The sequence below is a fragment of the Pholis gunnellus genome (genome assembly GCF_910591455.1).
Source record: "Pholis gunnellus genome assembly, chromosome: 7".
NCBI lineage: Eukaryota > Metazoa > Chordata > Actinopteri > Perciformes > Pholidae > Pholis > Pholis gunnellus.
Window position 1 is genome coordinate 11563186 of NC_136533.1, and position 22190 is coordinate 11585375.

The 22190-nt window shown below is 42.9% G+C and overlaps 1 protein-coding gene across 1 annotated transcript; it reads left to right on the forward strand.

Moving 5' to 3' along the window:
- The first annotated feature begins 3267 nt into the window (after positions 1 to 3267).
- Positions 3268 to 21412, forward strand: klf13 (Kruppel like factor 13). The gene is made up of 2 exons (XM_079162939.1): positions 3268 to 4068; positions 14732 to 21412. Exons 1-2 carry the CDS (start codon positions 3591 to 3593, stop codon positions 15070 to 15072), a joined length of 819 nt encoding a protein of 272 aa, XP_079019065.1. The 5' UTR covers positions 3268 to 3590; the 3' UTR covers positions 15073 to 21412.
- The last annotated feature ends 778 nt before the right edge of the window (positions 21413 to 22190 follow it).

Sequence of the window (22190 nt, forward strand, 5' to 3'; positions counted from 1 at the left end):
CAACAACAAAGAAAGAGAGACAACATACTACTCATATATAAGCACACTATAGCACCATTTATTTTGTATCAGTTCTTATCACTCACATTACTTGAGTTTATTCTAATCAGTGAGTAAATGTAAAGTTCAATACTCATTATTCTCTAACTCAATAACAGTTAAGACACATGACATTTCCAATAAGACTGGCTCAACTGTAAAACACCCTGAAGTGGTTTATTACTTCTTCTGTTCTGATAAGGATATGTTCATTTTCGTTTGACAAGTTGGAGTGCCCTTGCTATGTCAGCACTAGATTAAAAAAATCCCAGAAGGAAGTTAATAAATGCTGGGTCAGTGAGTACAGTTGCGTCTCATTTTTGTAGCCACAATAATAGTGATCACTGAACTTTAAATCCATTATCTGTTCAATTTGATCAAAATATATAATGGCATGCAAAAACTAATGACACTCCTTCCCAACGTAGCCTTAGCATGTTAGCATGCTGATGTTAGCATTTTGCTTAAAGCACCACGGAGTAGCTGGTATGGCTATGGTCTTGTTAACGTTAACAACAACTCTGTGTCTGACTCAATGTTTTAGCCAAGTGTGGGGATCAAACTCGGGTCATAAGCCAGAGGTCAGTGCCCTCCACTGAACATCACCACCTGCTGCAGGGAGGAGAAAACTGCCAACAATCCACTTGTGGTGTTACATGCTTTTATTGTTCTTTGTTTTTCTCTCTCTCTCTGCCTTAAGAGCCTTGACACGAGAGCCCCACCAGATTGTCATAGTGGTCAGGCTGCCCTGTGCTTAAAGAGGATCTCTCCCATTACCAACAGAAGTGAAGAGGCCAATCACAGCGCTGCTCTTGCCTGAGAACGTTGTGTCAGTGCCAGACAGTGTGCTGTTTGGACACTGTGCTCTGGGGGTTGGTGCTGGGATTTGGGAACATACAAAAGGTCTCTTGAATCATCACATTGCTGCTGCAGCCACAGAGAGAGACATTTCACAGTTTCCCTCCGAGTGAGATTTTATTCAATTTTTTTTTTTAAATGATCGCTTCTACAGCTGCGTATTACCTTTGAAGAAGTTCAGTTTTATAAGCTGTAGCTGATTTCCTCACTGTCTCTTTTGGCCTTCTTGCGCTTGACGCCCAGAGGGAGTTGATAAACACTTGCAGTTTCTACACAACTCCGGGAAATAACCCTGTGAAAGAGGAACCATGCCCTCTTGTCGTGCTCTTTTTAGAAAAGATCGCCAAAGCACCGCATGAAACACAAGAACACCACGTTTTTCTAGAGAAAGAATATGTAAAATAATACAGCCAGATGGCCTTCTGAATGCCACATCGCCTTGCTCACACTGAACACTGGGAACTTTCTAGTGTGGGCTTTTGTGCACAGTGCTGAAAGTGTGCATTCATTCTCACAGGAGAGCATCAGCTGCGGCAGGAAAGCAGGTCTGATCCTGTATCGGCAGAGTGCACGTTTATTCTTATTCTTCATAAATGTGCTTATTTTTTGATAATTGGGCTTCAAGCTGAAAGAATAAGAGATGAAATGTAGCACTGATCACAGGAAACATTAGGTACAGTGTAACATTTTGTTATATTCCTAATCTGAGACGAATCCATCCTGAGTACATGTCCTGTTTATTTCCTGGAAACAGAGGGGTTAATTTGGGTGCATGGGGTTAACAGTGTCATTCATGTGTGTCCTTAGCTACTAATCAATAGCATCAGCTGGTTTGTTTTCTGCCAGGACTTTGTAGCTGGTGACATGCTATTTTACACACCTGGCAGGCTTCTGTATTTGAAAGTCTTTACATTTCCAATGAATACAAAGTTTGAAGGGAAGAGGCCGCCTTTTATGGCTTTAATTCCAGTTAATATGTCTACACTGACCAGCTGTAAAACTAGCAGCATGAAATAAATGATTGTCTAAAAATGACAAAACCTCCATATCGCACAGCTTTGACTCTTTCCTCCCCACAATGGTGTCACTTGTCTCTCGCCGGAGGATAAATTGAAGAAGACATTGCCTGTGTTGGCTGGCTCTGTTTCAATTGGCAGAGACCACAGAGTTGCTCAGAGGAAGGTTTTGAGGTGAATTGCTGGTTTGCTAAAAGGAAGCTGCCATCTTCTAAATAAATGTACAAGCTGTTGATGTTACGTTGAGCAGAATAATTATCTTGAAAATGGGTCATAATCAAAGAGCATATGAAATCCTGAATACCCTTTTTGAGTTGTCAAATAAGACATAACTTATTTTATTTATTTCTTCTGTCATATGTGCATTTATGCATTTAAAATAATTAAGCATTAGAAAATAAAACTGGGAATTTTGCTAATACTGCAAAACAATAAAAAGCATAGCTTTAATTAACAAGCTAGAAAGGAATTTGAAAAAGTGTATCAGTTATTGACAGTTGTGTTTTAACCACCAATCTTCTCTTTGACTTGAATCCAAAAAATACATTCTTTGAGAGGCTGTAAGGAAGAATGATGTGTGGACCCCAATCATTTGGCAGTTGGAAGCATTCAAGCTCTTTGCATCGACTCGTTGGCCAATGGCCTCAGAATGTGCTGGTCGCTCCAAGAAGGTGACACAATATCATTCAAACTATGAGGGACAGCTTGCTGATGATGAACTGCAGCCCGTTTTGCAGGCAAGACGACTCCCAGTAATGTTAATTAGTGACTTGTGTGCTTGTCTTTATGATTTCCTCATTTGTGATTGACTTATATGAAACAGGGGAAGTCAATGTGACATAATGGCTTTTATTGAGATTCACCTCAACACAGCAGTTTACGACAAAGATGTTGCACATTCAGCAAATAAAGAGGAAATGCTAAATACTTCAAAAATACCATATTCTTTGGTTTCAGTTTCTCAAATGTTATATATATATATATATATATATATTAATCGATTAATGGGCAGAATATTAGTTGCATTCCTACCGAAAGGTGTCCAATACAATTTCAACAAACAAAAGGATCTTGCTGCACATGCATGCCGGGTGGGACATGGTGCTGCAGAATGCGCCACCCCTAAAATAACGCATGTACTCCTCCTAAAGGTCTCTGCAGTGCATCACCGTGTCGCCCGTGAGATACATCATCTGAATGCATGGAGGCAACCTGTGGTGAAACTTCCAAGTAACTCGTGTTGTTCGGTGCATTTGGGGACACGCAGCACCCAATGAATGAGCGGCTGGGCTGACGATGCTGCCGAGCGCTGCCGGTCGACACGCCCCCAGCATGGATACAACCAGCAGGAACAGGCGCTCAGGAGACACGTTCACTATGCTGGCGAGTGTTTGAAGCCGCGATGGGAGTTAACGCATCCAAGTTTGCAGAGGTCCTGTCACCAGCTCCGTTGCACTAATCAAAGACTTCGGGTTTCTAAAAAATTGTTTTTCCTCTGAGGGAGCTTGTCTGCATTTTTGTTCGAGGCGTTTCTCTCACAGGATGTTGACAATATTGGAAAGCCGGGTAAGATCATAAAGTCAGTTCTCACTGATGAGAACGACCTCCTACACACCACCACACAAAGGGAACCACGGAACAAGTTTTTTTCTCACGCCATCGTTTTTTATTTTTTGAATGTCATTAAGAAGCAGAGGGGGCTGTTTCAAAGACAAAATGGATCACTTTGCAGCGGAGTGCCTTGTTTCAATGTCCAGTCGTGCAATTGTTCACGCTCCTAAAGGGAATAGGGAGATTAAACCAGAAACCCCGTCCTCCTCTAAGAACGGAGAGGACATTAAAGAACCTTTGGTGAAAGACAACTCCTCTCTTTTTGTTGTGGCGCGGATTCTGGCGGATTTTAACCAGCAGACTCCCAACAATGTTGCCGAGCAGGCAAAAATCAAGGATGAGAGCATGCCGAACCTCATAGATGATGGAAACTCTGCCACACCTACCACCATCTCCGATCCTTCGCTCAAACAAAGAGGCAAAAGATCGCGAGGTCGAATTGAGCAAGAATCACCTCAGAAAAAGCACAAATGCCACTATTCAGGTTGTGAAAAAGTTTATGGCAAATCATCCCACCTCAAAGCTCATCTAAGGACACATACAGGTCAGTTTCATTGGATGCAATTGTTTGTTGCTGTGCACATGACTTATTGTAGTCCCCTTGCCTATATGAGAATGGATCATTAAAACTGAGAATACTGATAAGAAGTGTGGTTTCTCTTACATTCAGCCCGATTTGTGGGGCTACAGAGGAGGGTGACTGACTGTCTGTGTGTCCTTATAGTCATGTGTATCGGCTGAACATTCACAGATCCACCGTAAATTGGAATAATCGACACAAACACAGTATCCTAGAATAAAAGCCATAATTGGTGCGTAATAGTTTAATAATTGGGTTGTTGTTTTTTTTTAAGTTGTATGAACTTTGCGTAATGTCCTTTCATTTCGGGAGAGGGAGGGAGTCAAACATAGTGCCACTCCCACTCAAGTCTCAGAGCTTTGTCACTGCTTTCCTCTTGCAACCCCCCTCCTTCCTGCTTTGGACAGTATGTACAAACCGAGCCTGCAGTGCAAACGCTGAACTAAATTACACAGATCAGGTTTCCAGTTTTCTTCTGCGCGCCTTCACTACAGCCAACTTTGGCGACACGAGAAAGATAAACAACAATGCGCACATCACAGAATAAGCCAAGTATGCACAAACATGGGCATGCAAAAAAAAAGTTTTCAAGACAGATCCAGCGAGTGTACCGTCACCCTGCAGAGTCAAGGGCTCTCAAAAGGCGCTCCACATCAGCAGTCTGCTACGTTTGACTTTCCTGAAGGACTATACCTCCGCATTTGCTCGTTGCATTCCGCAGGATAGGCTACTGAGAGGGGGGAAAGATGTGGATCGACTCAAATTGAGGGGGTTGATAAGAGCTGTGCAGTCGCCTGTCTGCCCAAAGCCCTTTGTTGTGATGTGCCACACCCCCGCTAGACAGACTGCCAGCTGATCTGGCCAGCAACAGACTCAGCTAGCTGAGCCTCGACTGAGGAGCCTCCTTCTCTCTGCTCTGTAGACTGCAGCTCACACTCCCTCTTCCCGCCGCTGTCCCCCATTCTTCTCACACAAACACAAACACACGCACACAAACAAACACACGCACACGCGCGCGCACACACACGCGTATACATCAGCCTGACAGCCCAGAAACCAAACACTTCTCTCTGATTCACACAAGAAACACCCTCTTGTGAACAACTTGAGCCATATTTGAGTCATATAGAAATGTAATTCCACAGAAATGTGTTCAAGTAAAAGACATCATTAAAAGTATGGTGGGACCTTTTTGACATTGAGCCCCTTTTTCTTTTTTTGCACAATTCTCCTCCTTATTTGTCTCAATATTAAAAATCAGTGACCCATCCATACAGGGCTAGATTCTTGTCTCATTGCCTATTCCTCTCTCCCCACCTGCCTTTGTATCAGAATTTCCTCCCCTGCCTGGCTTTGTGTCCTCATATCACCAGATGTAATATCCTTTGGAAGAATTTCATATGGATGCCATATGTGATAGAAAAAAATAATTGTTATATGGGGATTTTCCTTGTAGATGTGTCCAATTTTATTCATTGTTATTAAGAATAGTATCACCACATTTTATTCATCAACTGCAGCTTGGTGCAGTGGTGCATAATCAGTGTTAGTCAACAACAGGAATGAGACACTGATTTGATTTGTGTATGTAGATAAATAGGGGTCCATAATACTCCAGTATCATTACTTATATAGAGGGCATACAATGCCTGTGTGTCGTACACTGTGTGTTTTAGTGCAGTCTTATTACTGTCTGTCATCCCTGCCCATGTCTCTTTCCCCTTTTAAGTCGTTCCTTTCTTTTGGGATTCACGCCTGTATCTGGTTTGGTGATTGGTTTGTGTGCTATAATTTTCAGATAAGGTTTCTGCTCATTTGATAGGACAGTGACAGAACGTGAGTCATCTCAGTTCAGCTTCCTCGTCTCAGCCAAACTTGCAGCAGCGCTCTCTGAGAGCCAGCCTCCGGTGCTCACTGTGCTTTCCGTCAGCCCCGACCATGTGTTTTTAGAGCAGGTTTTTTTTCCCCCCTCTGTATGAGCCCAGCCCTTGTCTCTTTGCCAATTAAGCCTTTCTTTTTGCCTGCCTCTCTGTTTGGATGTGCTCCGGTGTCTGGCTTCACGATTGGTTTGGTCCCATAAATTCTGATAATAATGGCTCTTTCTGCTTATTTGATTGGATAGTCCCAGAATATGGTCATCTGAGGTAACCCGGCTGCCTCAGCCAACCTTGCAGTGCTTTCAAAAAGCCAGACTCTAGCAGTGAGCTTCCCTTCAGCCCCTACTAGCAGAGTCAGGAGAGAATGGATTCCAGCCCAGTCAGTCCCGGCCAAACACTGCTATCTAATTGAGGGGGGGAAACACTGTTATTTACTCTAAACAAAGAGCCAGGGACAAGGCGCCCTCGCCCCAACTTCTTTAACGCTCAAAGCCTTTTGTGTGTGTGTGTGTGTGTGTGTGTGTGTGATTTGTCAGAGTGTAAGAGGAGCTGAAACCTGAGCTATATTGTGTTTATTATGCAATGTCTACAGCACATAAGAAAATCAATCCAGTTACAGCTCAAAATGAACTTCACTCACTAGTAATATCTTATGAAAGACTTCATTATTTTCATTTCAAGCCATACAAAACATATTTTTTTGTTTATTTTATGATCTTACCATTCAATTCTGAATCAGTATATTCCACATAATCTTTTGTGAACTACTGAAACTTTTTTAAGGGTCAGCATTCCTGAATTACATTAGCCATGAAGATAGTTTCAGCTTAATTTGCTCTTGTGATATTTTCTTTTTCTGCCGCTCCAGTATAATGCGGTGAACAAAAGTGCTCAAAGCATCATTTAAAAATCAAACTCAACAGTAATGTGTTTTTTTATGAATTAATACACAGTACAGTTCACAGACCTTGTTGTGAACAATTTTCATTCGATAAAAAAATGAATAAGACCTGTTTATTATCCTGAGCAACTGGGAACTATCTCTTTTTAAGTTATTAACCATTTCCCGGTTTAGAGTCACCTTAAGTGGGTTCATTAAAGTTTCTTCACAGTGTAGGAGGGACATCAGGATGCAGCAGACATGGGGGAACACGCTGCATTTAAATCGCTCATTATATTGCATTGAGTTTGATAGCGACGAATCTCCACAGTTCAGGGCACTAAGGTTACCAGACAGCTTTTGTCTGGTCTCCTGGTGTGGGAGGGAGGGGCTTTTCTCCGACACATACATTTGTCTTCCAGTATGCAAAATGCCGTCATTTAACACAGATCAACTCGGTTTTACATTGAACAAATGAAGGTCATATACACGAAACTGTTCCTTATTCTTTCTGAAGACTTTTCTCAGCACCAGCTGGATTCTTTTCAGTCATTCTTTGTCGACTCTTTGTCTTAAGACTCATAACCGACTCTAACGATGAAGACCCACTTTCCCAAGAGGTGTCCTGTGGTCATGAAGTACATGGTGTTCTCTGTGAAGCCTCATTACCCTGCTCTGGTTGTGTCATGCAGACGACCAACTCAAAAGGAGAGATGGCCCCTGACAAGCTCATTACAAGTCTTCTTCAGAACGAACAGCCTGGGCCCTCTGTGCCCCTCACAGCTGGGCCTCACAAAAGGCCATCTTGCCAGTGTCCAGGACCTATTCGAAAACTATTTGAGTCACCGGGACGAAGAGGGTCAATATTTCACAAAGACAAAGAGCCTAATGACATATTTTACAGTTGGTTTGGCGTTTTGTCTGGACTTCTTTTGTGTTCCCCTGGGGGTGACTCTAATACTGCGAGATGGTTGTAAATCCCTCTTCTGTCTGTCCTAAAACATAAGTGGCACCACCTGGCAGCACAGTTCCACTGCCATGTAGACCCAGTTATTCATGCATGCTTTCTATTTTCAGCCAAAATAACTGTGGTTAATGACACTTTTTTAAAAGTGAAATTATCCCAAATTCCACCTGGAAAAAGAAGCAGGAGTCTCTGATTATATATACTGCATCTCTGCCAGTGGTTTTATATTTGGCTGCACTGCTGCACAGAGTGCACAGTGTTCCTGTGTGGCTGGTGGCAGTGATGAGGTAGCAGGGCGGAGATGGGGTTTTCCTGCTCTTGCTTGAGCCTGACCTTGGCACAGCATTGGGTGTAAACTCTACTGAGGCACAAGAGGTCAGTCTGTCTACCTGCCACACGGCAGGATTTCCACCATCCCACCCAGTTGAGCCGTATTTCTCCTGACGTGTAATAAATCGATGACCCCTCTGTCAGGATATGCTCACAGTTTGCCTCTTGACCCACTAGCAGGTCGGTTTTCACTGGTCTAGTCTCAACGCCGAATAGGTGTATCGTCTCCAAAACTGTGTTCAGACACATATGGTTCCTGGATGACGGTGATCCCCTGACTTTCCTATTATGCCACTATGAGGTTGACAATTTTGGTTGAGGTCAAAATTGTAATTTGTCCAGTACTTTGGGTTATGAACATATATCTGCGAAAACAACAACACTCCCATCAACCTCAATCATTCAACCTCAACCATCATCAACACTGACATTAACATTGTCATTGTGAGTATGTTAGCGTGCTGACATTAGCATTTAGCTCAATGTACAATTGAGCCTAAGTACATCCCCACAGAGCTGCTGCTGTAGACTCGTAGTCTTGTTATGAATTTAGTGATGCGTTTTCTTCTGCCATAAGATAAGATGGTTGTGGAAGAAATCTGGTCAGCCCGTGAAGGCAACGTGTAGCAGTACAGTATGTGTCCAATGGAAACAAGGTATTAGTTAAATCTGCTTTATCCTCGGGATGTAAATAAACCAAACTGGAGCCACCATCTTGCCTGCTCTAATCCTTTGGTGCAGCGTTCGTGCTCAATGAAAGACATCTCTGAGGCTTGTGGTGGTGCACGTGCTGTCCATATGCTATCCTATATGGACACATGAAGCTCACAGTAGGATAGTTCCTCACAAATGTTGGAATGTAAATCTAATATAGCTGATTAAACAGTGAAGCATGCATGGTGGATACTCCTAATACTGACAGGCCTCTGTCAGGCAGTTCCCTGGCTTTGTTGCTTTCAGTGGCCCACAGGGCTCATGTATTCTTTAGTCAGCTCTGGAGTAGTTCTATAAATGCTGCTCTGTCTATTCCCCCACCAGCCCCTCCCATCTTCTCCAGCCTGCAAAGCAAAATAGGTGCTGAAGCGTTTTGTGTTGTGAGGCCAAGCCACGGCTTGTGGTGTGGTGTCGATTACCAGCGGCAGGAAAAGAGGGACACAGACCTGTGGAACACTGAGCATTTTCTTTTCACCTCTCCTATTCACAAACCACATCTCGCATGCAAGGCAGGGATCTGCAGTACAAAGACGGAGAATATACAGTGCGGCAGGGTGGGGGTGGGGTAAGATACCGGGATATACACTGTCAATGCCCTCCATTGATGTAGGTCATTTATTCAGCTGCATCTGCAGCTAATCTGATTAACGTTGGAAGGGCTGTGACCTCTGCAGCAGAGCACACCCCTGTCAGCCCGGCACTCACAGGGTCCCATCTGAGAGCTACACTCTGACTTTATCCACTGTGTTGTGTTCCACTCATCTGGAATAAGAGAGGAAAGGCTGTGGAGCTAATGTCAGAGGGAGTGTTTTGTCTCCAGTTGGGCTGTTATGTTCCCTACGGTATGTAAGGTGTGTCCTCGTTCTCCACGTGATTAATCAGACTGTGGCAGACCACGACACAAGGGTGTGGCCCTCTGCACGAGATGAGGAGTATTTTGTGGAGTCTTGGGGGAAGGAGGGCATAAGCATTTTCTCTGTAAGACATCTCCTACTTGCCGCCAGAGTGTCAGGTATAGCATTGGATAGCTGGCTCTATCTCCAGCCTGTATCTCCTCTTATCGCAGTGTGGCGAGGCCTCTCACGATCTGGCAGGGCTGTGGCTATTTGTTTGATGCTGGTTGGTGAGGATGTCTATCGCGTTTGAGCTATAGTGTCAGACTCCATCGGTGGAATGAGCAGGCATTGTACTGCGTGAGTGAGAGTCACGGATGATGGGGCATCCCTACTCCCACCTGCTTCTGCGGACCAACTGTAAACACCCATTAATGGCTGCAGCTGTTTGCATGTCGACTACCTGTAACTCATCAAGGCTGCAGGTTGTTTTAGCATGCACTCAAGGCAGAAAGAGAGTGCCCACTCTAACTAATTGAGGCAAATTTGATGAGCTGGTCAATCCAGGCGGGCTACCCCTACCTTTCCCTTAAAGAGTTAAAGGAATGATGGATAAGTGTGTGCAGGAATCAGACGGTCACACCCGACCCAGCTGCGTGTCTCCGGCTGAATGTCAATAGCCCTGTTCAGTGCAGAACAAGGGGAGTGAGTTACGGTTAGTACTCACAGCCTGTCTGATTGAAATGCATTACAGGAGTGCCTTTCCTGCTGCGAGCTATAGGCTGCTGCTATTGTTCACAACCTGATCGCCATAGGCCTACAAGGGGCGGCATGCTATTCAACGGCAAGCAAGGTCCCTTTCAATAAAGGCAAAAGATGATAGTAGATCAAATCCTCCCTGTTTTCTGAGCTTCTTTCCAAACTTGAGACGGTCCTCATCACGAGCACCCACGGCTCCTCTATTTCACCTGCAGCAACTACTTAATCTTGTTTGCAACAAACTCTGAATGGAGCTTGATGTTTCAAATCAAGTAGTGTCTTTTTTTTTAAAAGCTTTGTTGTTATTTTATGCACAAGCGAAGCCTGCCTATACCGCTGCATGAGCAATGAAAAGAGAAGCTGTAAAAGCCACAATGTATATTCATTGTTCTGCACACACATGTTAGTGTTCAGATCATTTTGGCGTGTGACGGTGAGTGTAGACGGAGAGGCTGGGTTCGGTTGAGCTAACCCTGTCTGCTTCAGTGGTTTATGCTGATGAGCGACGCAGTCATTTTAGGGTTACCCCAAATCCCACGGATGGTTGTCTGCTGGCTCCTGGTTGGATACGGGTCATAGTCTGTTGTAAACATGCAACCAAATTACAGGACTGTGCTGAGCCCTACCTCTGGAGTTAGTGGTGCCCCTCTCATTTCATGCTGCCAAGCTGACTGTGCCACTAAGCTAACGCTGAAGTGAGGTAGCTCCAACTCTAATGAGCTGTGATCTACAGTCTGACTCCAGTTTTACTTTCACTGCTCGAGCGGTTTGCTTGCAAAAGTCCACGCAGGTTTAGTGTGGCCCTTGTTTTTGTTCTGAGCTCTGTAAAAGATACTTCCTGCTCGGGTTCTCACCGTGCAGGCAGAGCAAAGTCAACTTCAAGGTGATCTCTTATGTATCCACTGGAAATGTATTTGTTCCCCTCCTCACCCTGCAGAGCTATTTACTCTAGCTCTCTTATGGCAGGCTCACATGAAGGTTTGAGCTTTACACTGTGTGAGTTTGGCCCATGCCTGAGGAAACACCAGGAATGTTATCTGCTTTCGTTTGAAATGCTGGTTGTTGGAGCAGGTGACCGAGTTGAGTTCCTGCGCCGCTGCTCACGTCAAAAAAGAGACTTGATCTCCCCTTTGCAGACAGCATCCCTTACAACAGGGAGACAAACTCAGATTCCATTTCTCTTAACCATTTCTGCAGAAACCGAGGAGCCAAAAGATTCTTAGATATGAATGAGAGAAGGATGAGAGAGGAGCAGAGATGAGCTGTGTATTTACTGACCCAGTGGCCTCGGAGGGAACAGTTATATAACAAGAGTACCTGTGACATAATCACATCGCCTTGGAGGGGGGACACTAGTGCTTAGTAGAGATACAGTTTGGGTGCATGATGTAACTCACTTTGCGGGTAACTGGGTCACTGTGTTCGTTAGGGAAAAGCTTCCTTCATTACCCCCCCCCCCCCCCCCCCCCCCACCCCCCCACCCCTCGCCCTCTGCAACTGACACATTCTGAGAAACACAAACCACACCCTGGATGTGGACGGTGCCAGAGAACAACAATTCAACAACAACCCAACAATTCATGATGGGAATAGGAGCAGGGTAAGGGGTGCAGTTTGCAGCATTCTTCCTTCAACAGAGATGCTGAGTAATATCTGCAGTGTATTAGAATATCTTAGAGAGAGACATCCTCCTACCACTGAGGGTAATAACCCCTATCAGCGTCTTTTCCCTAAACCTCCTCATTGTTACCAGAAAATTGGTTTTTACTGCCCTCATGGAAATCCCAATCCTCACGTTATGAAAGAAGCACAATTAATTGGGGCATTGCATGCTTTTTCTTTATGTTAGTGAACCTTTCAAGGCTGACAATAAAGCAGCAGGAATTTTGATACTTATTCATATCGTTGACCTAAATGCCAAAAGCAATTTAGTGGGTGGTGAAAATGGGCAACGTATCTGTTAATTCGGACTTTCCTAAGAAGTCACTGAGCTCTAAATAATTTGATGCGTCTCTGTGAGTTGCTGTTCGATACCTGATGCTTTCACTATGACTGCATTACTGTATCAGGGCAGTTAGACTGGATATCTCAGCCTAGCTCTCTGGTGTCTGGTTAAATATTAATGTAGTTGGATCCGTTACACTGGTTATTGAGCCTTAAGCAGCCCGCAGAGCTTAGCTCCACTTTTTAGCCAATAACTCATTTTGCAGTGCCAGGTGGCAGCACAGGCTGCTTCTCTTGCTAATAAGGTATGAAATCAGACTACCACGAGTCTCTTCAATGAGATTAGTGTCTTCGAAGTTAAATTGCCTCCTTATCTTTAGGGTTTAGTCCAGGATGTGTAAATAGGGTCAAACAACCACCACCTCCTTGTTTTTATGAATTGTAACTAATGCAGGGCAGATGAATTGGCTCTTTGTGTGTTAACTTTTGCAGCAGAGTGAGAACAGTACGGATGTTTTTGGGGGAAAGGAGACAAGGCTGTGTGCAGTGTGTGTGTGTATATGCAAATGTCTTTATGTCAGTTACAGAGTTTACATACACTAAGCCAGCAGGAACTGTAGTGGGTAGGGCTGACTGAGTTTGTCTGGAGCTGAGGTGAGGCGTCAGAGGCAGGAACACAGACTGGGCTGTCTGGACTTGCTCTGTCTGTCTGCATGTTTTGTAAGCATGCAGTACGGGGGGGAGGGACCGGGACTAGTAGTGCACCGCGTTCTTGTTTTTGAGACTCACAGGCATCAGGTAGCATACGACTGTTTGATGCTGAACAGCACTGTTTCCATTGTGGCCCTGAGGGAAACCACAGAACAAAAGAAGTGTTTGGCAGGCCTGCTCTTATGTACTTGTCGTGCCTCTTATAAACATTCATGCATCTCACCGTCTATTCCTTTTCACACCTCAAATCCCCAGCATGGGCGTGCACATGATGATTGACTACCCTTATTCTCAGGAAAGTGCCATAACTTTAAAAGAGTGCGAAGCGCCACCCTTCGCGATAGTACTGCAAGGTCACGCCGGTAAAATTAGAATGCTGGATGTTGCTATTGTCAGGCAGAAAGTCACTGAAATGGAACTAAATGGAATACAGTATTATTCATGTTGGCCAGTGGATGCAGAGCGCTGCATTCAGGCTCCACGCACACTGTTTCCACATCAGAATGGAAGGAAACCACAAGATATATAGTACCATCTGGCTTTAAGTAGATTTGTGTCAAAGCCTACTTTTATTGCCTGATTGAGGGGGGAAGGGTGTAATTTCCCATGTGCAGAGTCACAGATAGTTGCATGTTAGAAAATGGGCTGGGTAACCATTGTGAGAGTGATTAGCATCTGGAGCTTAGATAATTAAACTGCGTCAGCTCCTCCTGCACAGTTCCAATTTGTACTCTCACTACAGCCTTTTTTATCTCACATTTTTTTATATTTTTAAGATCTCTTGGGTGGTTTTGATTTCCTTTTCGCTCTACTGACCTAGCAGACCTGGCAATGACCTTGTGATCACTATCCCTTGATGACTCAGTCTACTATGCACAGAAAACTACACAGTCTTGTTCAGCAGGCATGAAAAATGTCTGAGCTGTGCACAGCAGTCTTCTTGACTTGTTAACATGTAAACACTTCATAATGAGACACTACTCTCACTGTGGTGAGCATTTCGGATCATGGTGAGCACCAGGGTGCATCACTGAGATTCATTTGTTTCATGTTGCACTCACTGACACTATCAATACTTTGTACTTGGTTTATTGTAGATACTGTAAGTTACTGTCATTGTCACCGACAACCTAAAGTGCTTAAGGATGTTTCTCACAGGTTTTGGCCCACCTACTACAAATCACACATACTTTACATTCTTGCCCACTATTCCCCCAAGACTAGTTGATTTTTTGATTTTCAGTTGCTCTTTTTTTGCATTTTTTTTCCAACTTTCCATCAGCCGTTGGCTCTCGTTCTCACTCATAGTTTGAGAGAAGTAACTCATTAAAATGCACATCATGTCTATTTTTATTTCTGTTAATGTTACGTTACTGTTACATATCAAAGCTTAGATGGATTTGAAAAGTCTGCACTGCAATTCGACTCAACAATCATATAAAAAATACCTCAGAGTAGCCACCTCACCTCAGGTTTTACAGAAATAAACACAACTGTAAAATGCTGACAGCATGGTATGTAACAAAAGTGTGTTGTATTTGAAGAAGGTCTACTCTATAGGGGCTAAAACATACAAAACACTGAAGTCTCTCCTTCCATCTGTGTGTTACAGGAGAACGGCCATTCCCATGTACTTGGCCCGACTGCAGTAAGAAGTTCGCCCGGTCAGATGAGCTGGCACGCCACTACCGCACCCACACGGGGGAGAAGAAGTTTGGGTGCCCGCTTTGCGACAAGCGCTTCATGCGCAGCGACCACCTCATGAAGCACGCACGACGCCACTCAGATTTCCAGCCCGGCATGCTGAAGAGGCCCCATGGCGGCAGCAGCGGCAGCGTCACACGTCCCAGCTCCCTCAGCGACTACAGCCGCTCGGATGCCTCCAGCCCCACCCTCAGCCCCGCCCTCAGCCCCGCCCTCAGCCCCGCCCTCAGCCCAGCCAACTCGCCTTAAACTGAAACCCAGTCGCACTTTCTGCCTCTGACCTGCGAGGCCTGTGTTTTTGTCCTAACACTTGTGTTGCACAGTTGTCAGCAACCCCCCTTTGCTATTCCTGCGCTTGCTGTGGTGTACCATACTGTACATAACTGCTTATTGTAGTGCAATTACTTGTGTGATCCTAAAAGAAGGTAATGCCTTTCCCAGATGGCAATATTTACATTCTGTACCATATGTCTGTATTTTTTTAGATTCTGATCATGGCTAGTTGTCCAATGTATGTTCTCAGTCAGCTAAACAAGGTTTAGAAGAAAAAAAACAGACACCCTGACAAGTCATATCAAAATGGGGTTTTCTTTGATTTTTTTTGAACGGGTGAGGAGAAGGGGTACACACACACACCTCAGGATTGAAGACAGTTGCTATTTCTGTAATACCACAGTACTTCACAGTACTCACATTGACTGCACAATATACTCATCACTTTACTCTGAAACTCAACAGGGGTTGAATTTTACGCCCTGCTCAGGGATGGCCTTGTTAGCTTGAAAGAATGAACACGGTGAAGAGAAACATACAGTACATATATAGCAGCCTTACACTCAACACAATTTTGCACTCTTTTTTTTTTTTTTTTTTGTCAAGAAAACTAGCCCTTCGGTCATACGGTCAATCGTACACAGAACTCATGTCCTCGTGCTCTGGGGGGTTCATATGCAATGCAATTGCTGTGTGTTAACAAGACAATCCCCAAACCTTCACCTCAGTAAACAAAATACATCTGTTCCTCCATTGCAACGTCGACATTCAGTTGCCATTACACTGGGTTAAATATGTATTTCATTAAACAGCGGTGTGCAGTATATACTGTGTAAATCTGCATGGTGGGAGGATCAGGGTTATATTGGGTGAACAGTTTTACTCAGTTTAAGAAACTTTATAGCCTTTAAATAGAGACAGTTAAGTTTTAAAGCAGCTGTTCGTGTTTTAGTTTTTTTCTGATGTGCTATATCATCAGCCAGTATTTCACACAAAATGGACACAAAGGGGACTTTAGTTGAAACAATATCTATCCCACTCTGAAGCACATAGGAAAAAGTACCAAAGACAAGAGTGAATGAAATCTTTCTATTCAGTCTTGTAAGCTGCCCTTCATTGAGGCCTTTGGCTGGTGGTTGGCAGTATCACAGGTAGAACCAGACAGCCTGCTCACTTCCCTCCTCGTGGTTCTGCCTTCTGTGGCCTCCCTTGAGGAAACAGCTGCATCCCACAAGAAGCTATCCACAGCCCGCAGCAGGAGTGCTAACACGCCATTCCTGGGGGCGTGCTCCCCTCGCCCATCTGGCTCTACCTGTCCTGTCAGAGAGTGGCGAACCTCCAACTCTGCCAAATTGCATAAGGGGGTTCAAATGTAGGCCAGAGTGTTGGGCAGAGCTTGGCTGTGCTGGGCTGCGACATGGTGGAGCACAGAATGCACAAAGCAGCTATCTGGAATAGACAGAGGGCAGGTCCTGATAAAAGAGGAGAAGTTTATCATAAAGTGAGCAGCACAGAGGAGGAGACACCCAGTCGCAGACACCCCCATCTCCTCCACCTTCTTCCTTCTTCTTCCCTCCAACTGTAGAAACCGTGAGCAGAAGAATGGCTGTAATTAGCGGGTTCGTCCAACCTGTAGGATGAGAGTAGAGAGAGAAGTGTATGAACAACAGTACTACCTAGACAACGCTAGCAGTGTAGGTGGGACGTACCAAACTCCACCCTAAGCACAGGGAGAAATCCTCTACTACTGCTGGAGAGTCAAATTTCACAATGCCAAGGAAAATGTCGCTCCAAATTCATAGTGATAAACCAGAGCTCTAAAACAGCTGCTTTCAAACTTCTCTCTCGCAACATGGGGGCTTTTTAAACTGTTGTAAAAACATTTGAACCAAAACGAACATATCAGCAAAGTGCAGTGCTCACCAGCCTCACGTCGTCCTCCGTGAGAAAGCTGACTTGTGTTTCTAGACAGACATGCCTCAATAAGTCAGGCAAAAGGCACAGCAAACCTTCCACGGAAGCGGGAACCACTATCAAAACTGCTGCAGCCCAGCCAGTCTGCGTTATGCCTACATTTTCTTTTAATGCTTCAGCACTATGGCCGGAAATGGTTGCATCCATGTATTTGGTCCTGTCAGACCCCTCCAGACTGTTGTTGCATGTGCTAGCTTCATTCTACCAGCGACTCTTGCCCTGCAGTCCAGTGCTTCACACTATATGCATGTTAACAACTACGCCTTGGAAGCGTAGAGGGTTTTTGAGGCGATCTGGCAGGTGTAAGTTCATGAATGGCCGGCCTTGTCCGTCGTTCTCCACAGCAGCCATCTCTCTTTTAAGTTGTGAAGAATCAGCTCTGTCACATCCTCCAGAAAGAAAACATCCCTTATTTGGATCAAATGCAGTAGTTTCCTAAAAACACCACATGTTTTTAAAAAAACAAAACAACGACCCTCTTTAATGTTAAAATAGTTTCCAGGCTGTAAGATGACACTTTGAATGCCACTGATCAGCAGCTCTTTGTGAACGAATCACTGAGAGGGTTTTACATTTACCATTTCTGGAAAAAAAAAACTTTGATTTTCAAAAACAAACTCTTCAAATGGCTGTTGAGCAGCTTTGTGTGGCATCTATCGATGACTTTTTTTTTTTGTTTTCTTTTTTTTGTTATAGTCAATTTTTGACTTGGTTTGTAGTATAACTTTCTCTTGCAAAAACAAATCTGAGTAGCTAACCCTCAAGCAGGTTTCATGAATCCCTTTCTTAATCCATCATTTGTACATTTACCTCAGGGTCGACATCCGCAAAGCAGATATATGGGACAGTTTGTGGATTTTGTTGTAACATCAGTTGCTGCACAGACAATTCTGCCAGCGCACTCCCCCCAGTGTTCCTGGGTGCTTGGTGCTCACTGCTGGTCAGTGTCCGACCACACTGGAAACACAGGAACGCCTCCTCGTGGGGCCCAGCTCCTGCCTATTATGTCTACATAACATCCTACAGTCCTGCTATGTGCCTTAGTAAGCACTGGGCGCTCTTTTCAGTGAAACGCCCCTTTAAACACCTTTGACCCTTTAGTGTCAGTGGACTTACAGTAGGCAGGAAGCTCCTACCATCTGAAAATAAACCGACTGTGACAGTGTAAACATCCCAGTCTATCCATCCATCCAGACTGCACCAGTCACAATATAGGCCTCCACAGGCATGAGTGTCTCTTAACTTTTATTCTCACTGTACCAAATCTACTTGAATAATTCAACACAAAAGGCCATTGAACACAGTTTTGTACATGTCCATTTTTACTGTACTTGCTTTTGTTGTCAAATAATTATTAACCTCTCTGGAGAAAGGTGTATAGTCTGATTTATTTCGGGTTGTTTTTCTAGATTTTCCATTGTCTTCAGGTCATTTCAGCATCTCTTTCGTATATATCACAGCATAAGGTTGACTGTTTTTGTCGGGCTGTTTAAAGGCACCGTATTTTGTTAAAAATAATACATTTATCCCTGTAAATGGGGTTCACCCCTTTTATCAGAAACACGTAATACTCTGTTGATGTCAGGATGCAGGTTATTCCATTTAGCCTGTTATCCAAAAATTCCTCCAAGTCAGAAAAGGAATTGAAGGTCCTGACCTCTATGTTGGACAATTTCAGATAGAGTGACTCATTTTCTTTATTATTTAGATTCTTTTGGAAGTTTTCCATAAGAATACAGACCACAGCATTGTGAGTTAGCAATGTAGTCATGATTTTGTATTATTGTTTTATTTGTCTCATATAAAATGCTTGTATATTTTTCAAAAATCATACCTCTTGAAATATTTGACTTTTGTTGTACCTTCATATCTTTTCAAAGCATCCATCATGTAGCTTACGTTTGCTTGATGAGTAGCACAAATAATTGGTGGTTTTATTTGTCCCTACTTGAATGAAGAAAGGAAGACAGAAAGAAAAAAAGAGACTTTTGTTCTGTAAAACTAAAAAACTAAAAGAAAAGAAAAACACTGGGCTAAATTTGATATAATCATCCCATGTTGTCAGGGTCTTGCACATCCTTGTAGATTCTAAAAGTAATCTTTCCAGGAAATAATAAAACCTTATTTTTATTATTTTATGTTACACAGATATTTAAAACACCCCTCCTCTACTGAGCTTCATGTATTTATCTTAGTTTAAACATTTTCTACATGAGGGATGATGTCAGCTGTAATTTACTTTGAAACTTCACTTCAGCATTTTTTAATCCTACATTATGATTGTAATCCCACATTACAGTTTTGGACATCTGTCAAAGAAAAAAAGGACTTTAAACAACAACAACATGGAAATACAAGGTTTCTACAAGATGCTAACGGTGTACCAGTTAATATTTTTTTCTGTTAATTGTAAAATTATATTAAAGTGAATTGGTTGCTGCCTAGTATGTAAAGAACTAACATGAATCTTATTTTTAAAAATCCTATTAATCACAGGAATATATCACTGATCAGATCGTCTCATCTTCATGACTGGTCTCAGTGTACAAGCATGATCGATGCAATTGTGTGCCAAAACTATAATGGTAACTTCATAAAGATACAAAAGTTGAGGGTAAAAAAAAATCTAGCTACTATCAGACATTTAACAAACGTGTACAGTTTTATAAAGTGTGTTTTTATGTAATGTACAGGATTTAAAGAAGCAACTCTGCATATTTGATATGCAAGTGCTCGAAGTTAAATAATTATTTTCCGCTTTATGTAAACATTTTGATTGTGTAGCTTTGTTTTCATTTGGTTCTTGTTATTTAATTTTTACTTTCTTTTTTTTGGCTGTACAATATTCTAGCAATGTATAATGGCTTATTGCAGGTATTTTTTGACATAAACAATCTTAATGATGACGAACGCCCAACCATTCCAAAGGATTGAAAATTGCATTTGCTATAAATGTGCTGCTTTCATGGACCCGATGCGTTTTTTGTAGGTTATGAATCGAAGTCTGTCTTGACTGTGAGGTTTTACACATTGTGAGTTGTGCACAAGGTACGTTTCTCATTGTCAATATTTCCCAGTGGTTTAGTCTCTCCTTTCTACTCTGCAGGCTCTATAGGCTTAGCCAATTTGAATGAACAACATACATGCAATATTTTAGTTAAGTATTACAATATGTAATACTTAAGGACATACTGATGCATGTCCTCCCTCGTGACAAAGCCCTGACACTCGGGATATAATGTTTTAAGAGGAAGCCATGATAGGAGAGAGAGGTTCTTCAGAGTGAGAAGGAGCTTTGAGTTCTCGCAGCTCATCAAAGGCTCCACAGTTACAAGTTGTTACCAAAGGCTATGAAGGGAAAGATGAATGTGGCAGTAACTTTGAACCCAACCCAGTTTGGACATTTGGGTTCAACTTTATATGCTGTAAGTGTTGATTAATGGATGTTATGCTTGATATGGACCTTTTTCTACATCTCAAATAAGCAAGCTTTGTTTTCTTTTTTCTTTCTTTTTGAAAATCACTTGAATGAACAAAACCTGTTAAATCTTATGCGCAAACTAATTCTGACAGAGTAAAAAGACGAGAAACAAAAAGAGACTGAGTGAGTAGACCACATCTGTCTGTACCCTTCACTGACCACGTGGTCTTGCTTGACTGCCCAAACTGACACTGTGCGGCATTTGCTCTTTACTGTAGAAATGCATGCTGACAAAAAAGTCTTTTGTTCAAGCTTTGGATATGTTTGCCCTTAAAGGATTAGTCTGTTCCAGGTTATGCAGCACACCGTGCTGTGATTGACCTCCCTTTAATTACAAAGAGAGAGCCACCCACCAGCCTTTTGGTTCTGGTTCCTGTACCTGTTTGTCCTCAGTGTACCTCCTCAGTGTAATGTTGCTCTCTCGATACCTCTGTGTGTTTGTCCTCTGCCCATCACCATCAGTTGCCTGTTGTAGTGACTCCATGGTGCTGCTTCCCCTTTCAGCACCAGTATAATCTAATCTGTAAATAACTCTCGACTCAGCTACGGCCAGTACATTTTCTTATGACCTCACTCTAACCTTCAGGTGTCATTTTGTTTTTTCTCTCTCAGCAAACCAAAATCACTACATACAAGTATTACAGTTGTACAGTTCCTCGGATTCTACACACATCTAATGTGCTGGTCTTAGCTGCTCTGCTGTACCTTTTTATGGCATTATTTTCTACATGTTAGACAATATATTGTGACCATGTCCTATGCAAATATGAAAAATAACAGATTGTTGAATAATGTATGTTGTCATAACTTGTATGCATGATATAGTGAAGTTTACATTTGGAAATAAATTCATAAAATAAGCAGCTAAAATGTTGTTTTGTACTCATTTCCTTTTCTGTTACAAAATATTAATTGGTGAACTTCAGAGGTACTGGTAGGCAGATTTTGTTAGCTTTGGACAAGGCCATGCTAGCTGATTCCCCCTGTTTCCAGTCTTTATGCTAAGTTAATCAGCTGTTATATTTACTCTTTAGATATGAGAGTGATATATCCATGTTCCCATCTAATTCTCAGCAAGAAAGTGGATCCCAAAATGTCAAACTACTCCTTTAAGTCAGGGAACTGACACAGTTATGTCTGTTGCATAAGCTAACATTAGCCACCATAAGCTAACGGTCAGATCATGTGAAGCGTGAAGTCAAGAGTGTGTTTCGTTGTTTACAAATTTAACATTTTAATTTTAAGAGAAAGGGTGTGTTTTTATTTTATGTCAGATTTGTATCAGACCCCATGAATTTCCTTGTATTGATCCAAAGTATTTTAAACATTAGAGCAGAGTTACAGCAGAGAACTGTATAAATGGGTGGAGTGATATTACTCAGTTAGACAGAGTTTCCTCACAAGTGTGCCATGTGCTGCAGTATTTTTCTGGCAACAGGAAGTACACCTTGTTCCCTCATTTGACCCATGCAAATATTTACAGTAACTGCTGGGGTATCAACAATGGGCGGGGCACCAAATGCTGGGGACTCCTTCCTTCCCTATTGTATTTCAGGCCAGATAGACTGATATATTGTGCGACGTTTCCTGTATTTACCGAGTGCACTTGCAAATACAGAGAAATGGATGATTCACTATC

Bases quoted from the DNA above. Each gene is read 5' to 3' on its own strand.
- klf13 (XM_079162939.1), top strand. From the start codon at position 3,591: ATGTCATTAAGAAGCAGAGGGGGCTGTTTCAAAGACAAAATGGATCAC. The intron at 4,069-14,731 runs GTCAGTTTCATT...TGTGTGTTACAG, and splicing joins TCATCTAAGGACACATACAG to GAGAACGGCCATTCCCATGT.